This window comes from Corvus brachyrhynchos, unplaced genomic scaffold (assembly GCF_000691975.1).
Source record: "Corvus brachyrhynchos isolate BGI_N302 unplaced genomic scaffold, ASM69197v1 scaffold1577, whole genome shotgun sequence".
NCBI lineage: Eukaryota > Metazoa > Chordata > Aves > Passeriformes > Corvidae > Corvus > Corvus brachyrhynchos.
The window spans coordinates 84,938-89,086 of NW_008239106.1; the positions used below are offsets into that span (position 1 = coordinate 84,938).

The 4,149-nt window shown below is 45.9% G+C and overlaps 1 protein-coding gene across 1 annotated transcript in view; it reads left to right on the forward strand.

Annotated features, from left to right (window-relative positions):
- Nucleotides 1–2: 2 nt before the first annotated feature.
- Nucleotides 3–4,149, forward strand: part of ARSJ (arylsulfatase family member J) — a gene marked incomplete at its 5' end in the record, with an annotated part of 34,236 nt that continues 30,089 nt past the window's right edge. The window contains one exon of the mRNA XM_008637698.2: nt 3–201. Within this exon, the coding sequence (XP_008635920.1) occupies nt 3–201 (199 nt within the window). The remainder of the gene's footprint in view (nt 202–4,149) is intronic.

Here is a 4,149-nt window from a genome sequence, read left to right on the forward strand (position 1 = left end):
AGCCCGCGGCGGCGCTCCCCGCTCGCAGCCACACATCATCTTCATCCTGGCCGACGATCAGGGCTTCAGGGACGTGGGGTACCACGGATCCGAGATCCGGACGCCCACGCTGGACAAGCTGGCTGCCGAAGGGGTCAAGCTGGAGAACTACTATGTCCAGCCCATGTGTACGCCATCCAGAAGCCAACTGATCACTGGAAAGTAAGTTTGCTACTACTTCATCATTCAGCTCTCCAGCCTAAACGCTGTCCCTGTTGGAAAGAGCACGGCGTAACCTGGCCGGTTCACTTCTGGGTTATCCTATGGGCAGAAGGTGCTTCTCTGGTTCCCTTAAAACCCTTTAATGGAATGGACTTGTGATAGGTTTGAAATAGCAAAATAAAGCTGTCACCCAGCGAGGCAGGAGGGTTCAGCACTGCAAGCTGCCCCGTGGAGTGCTGGAGCACATTCGTGGTTACAGCATCGCTAACAGACGTGCTGGTTGTCAAGTTACATTGCTACTGCTGGGGAGCCAGCAGCTCCTCTTTGCTGCGTGATTTCCAAGGGACTCAGAGGAGGAGTTGTCTCAGGGAAATGCCAGCCTTACGTTTTTCTCCTCTGTGTTCATTGCACAGGGTCACAGGTCTCACTGACGTCGTCTTGATGTGAGTTCTCTCCAAGGGTTATCCTCAATTTATGAGGTGGTTTCCCAGTGTGGCACATGTGGATGAGCACAGGGAATTCAGGCTCTCTCAGCACCCTCATAGCTGTGGCATCGCTCTTGTCACTTTGCAGACAATTAGAAACTTTACTCATAAGGCACTAAAATAGGTGTCTCACCTAACTGGTGAAAGCACTGGGTGGGTGTCATGTGCTTTGCCTTAAAGTTGTGTTATATTGTGGTCTGTTAACTAAATAATTACCCAACCTCAGGGCCTTCTTACATCAGAAGGTTAATGAGGATTAAGGGGGGAAGTTTATGCATTTGAACTATAGGAACAATTTCCAAATAGCTCCAAGTGTGGACACATTTACTCTGGAACAAAACTGCCTTGTTTCTGTTTAGCTTAACTCCCTTTGACAGGAACAGGGAACTCTTAAAAGAGCAAAACAAAATGAGAGGAAAAAAGTTTATTTTCTCCTTTCCTGAAGTATAAACAGGAACAAGGCCATGTTAATACTGCTGGTAAAAGAAACACATGTTAAATAACACAAGCAACTGGCCTGGTGTGTTGCATCTCCATATGGTGGAGCTGGAGATAATTCCCAGTCTCGGTCTAGTTCCCAGACTTGCTGGACCAGGGAGATTTGCATGGAGAGCTGACATGTTATCTAGAGCAAGAATTCCACACAGGTTTTTGTTTTGGTTTTATTTTTTTTCTTTGTGCAGACTATGTCTCAGAAGCTATTTCGAGACACCTCCTCACTCATTCACGAGAACAGAGTTGCCCTGTGGCAACTAAAGCAGCAGCTTTCAAGGGAAACGTGTGCCAGGATAGTGTTCAGTGCATCTTGGTTGTCTTTAAAGGCAGGCAGCAGTTGGAGGCCAGGAGCTCTGCCAGCAGCATGTAGCCAGTCAGCTTTCTGAGGATGATGGTTTGGGAAGCAGTGCTTTACAAAGGGAATGTCATGCTGCACCGGAATGACTCACGCAGCAGCTGCAGGAATGGGATGACCGGGTTCCCGTGGAACCAGGGTGCTGCTCTGGCTCTTGGAGGCTGCAGAGATTGTCTAAACATGAAAAAGAATGCAAGTTAAGAATAACTGTAACTCAGTTTAACTATTTTGATCCTTCTTTAAATAAAAGGTAAGCATGTTCTGAGGAACCCTGCTCTTTTCATCAGCTTGCCAGGCGGAAATGGTTCTGCAAATCTGCCTGCTTTGGTTTTGGAACCTTTTATAGGAAAAAAAAAATTTGCTTATACTTCATCTTTATTTTCTTAGTCTACTGGTCTGAAGCCCTTAGAGCATTTTTTTAAATGTTGTGGTACATTAGGGAAAACGGAGCTGTAGAGAGAGAACTATTTTGCGTGGCTGAGAAATCAGGGAAGGATTGCTAAGGGGTTAATAGACTGGGTAGAGTATTCACAAGGCAGGTTCAGAGAATACAGTTTCCATCCTGGCTAAAGATAAATGCTTTGATAACTGCTTTTAATGCCCTCTTAGAAGAGGCGTCTCAATTAAAATGCCAGGATTTGGACACCTAATCCAGGACAAGTGCTGTTATTTCTAGAGTTCTTAAACGTGTTAGTTCCAGGCTAACAACCTGCTCATGTGCTGAAGGATCACCTGGATGCTCCACGCCTCCCAGTACACATCCAATGCTTTACATAGTACCAAAGAACAGTTTAGGGTGGAAGGGACCTTTAAAGGGTCACCTAGTGCAGCCCCCTGCCATGGGCATGGACACCTTGAGCTAGAACATGTTCCAAATGTTACCTGTTGGATCAGTCAAGTCCAGAGGCACTTGTGTAAATCAGAGGCATGAGGGAGCACTGACTCAGGTTGCTAAGTGGAAGTTAAATTTCAGAGAAGACTTTGAACAGCCCAAATTCTTCACAAGTCTCCAGGCAGCCCCTCCATGGCCTGCGTTAGTAAAGAGACCCTTATTTTGGTGGCTGTCCTTTGTGCAAACTAGCACAGGGAAGGAGGCTGGAGGTGATGTGTTAAGAGGAAGAGACAGAATTAGTTTTTTTCCCCTGTGCTGTAGCACACTGTGGCAGCTGGTGAGCTTCTCATCCTGACCACTTCAGATTCCCTGTCTGCTCTCTCACACCCTGTGTGTGAGGCTTTGGCTACTTTCATTCCTTGCTTTCCCACAGTATTGTCACTTTCCCCATTCACTCCATCCAAAACTATTGCTTTTAGGCCACTAGTAGGGCTGGCTTCCATAGCTTTTTATTTTGGGCTTTATTTCTGGGTGTGTGTGTGGGGGGGGGCGGTTGCAGCTGAGCTGAGCCTCAGGAATGGAGAAGAAAGGCGTGAGCCAGTGGGCTGAGGGCCAGTATGATGTGCTGGGGCCATGCAGGGAGGTGAGGGAGCAGCTCTGGGAAGCAGCTGCACAGCTGGGATGGCAGCAGGGAGCTGGGTGACAGGGTGTACTCTGCCTTGGGCAACAGTGGGACACTGCCCGGCCTTTCCGGTGTCCTACAGCTGGACTAAACCTTTGGTCATCGCTGGGCTTGGGTTTGAGTGACATAAATTGTCTCCAGATTAATTGTTTCATGCGATACAGTATTTTTTGTGGTTGTTTTCTTCTTGAAAGTAACAGGCATGCCTCGAAAACAAAATAATTTGAGCAGAATAGGATACCTGGCTGAAAGCCTATAAGCTTAGATGAACATCTGTTGGGGTAGCTGCCCCAGTTCTATGTAGTGGGTATTATGCAATGTAGTGGTATTTGCTGGAGCAACACTTAATTTAGCAAAGGAATATGATAATTAGTGCTGACTGATAAGAAGGAATCTAGACATAATATGCTGTAAATTCTTTTGGCATTATTTAGATACCTGCTCCCTCCTCTAGGCTCCCGGTTTTCTGCTATCAGACTTGTAGCCTGGGGACCATGATGTGCACTGGAATCCATCTGGGCCACAGGAAGGTTCCGCATCTATTCTGGAGTAGGGATATCTCTTTGTAGAGTCTGATGCACAGCTGGGGTTACAAATCACTGGGAATCTGAACTCCTTTTCTGAGTCATGGAAGCCCTACACAAATCTCAGGAATGAGCGTTGCACTGTGGATGGAATGCAGAGATGGAAGATGTTGGGAAATGCTGAAAGTCTGGGGAAGTAAATCCTTTTTTCCCCTGGGATAAAATGGAATATTGAGAATTTGCTCATCCAAAGAAAACAGAAATAGATTGTATGATCAGTAAGCATAATCTGAGCGTTGTTGTAATATAAGTACTTGTATCTGTTATCTAATTCAGAAATATCACACCTTTATAAACATATATATATAGCTATATGTGTTAGGCATATGGCTCTAGGCATCCCTGTGTAGTGATACCTAGTTCAGCACTAAAAATGACAATGTTTGAGCAAACTAAGACTTACTTTGGCAAACAGAAACGGGCTAAGTACTTTGAATTGAAAGCAGTGTAGCTGACTTGAAGCAAACAGAAATCCTTTACTCTGAAGGGTCCGAGTTCTTGGTAAGCCTCCTCTT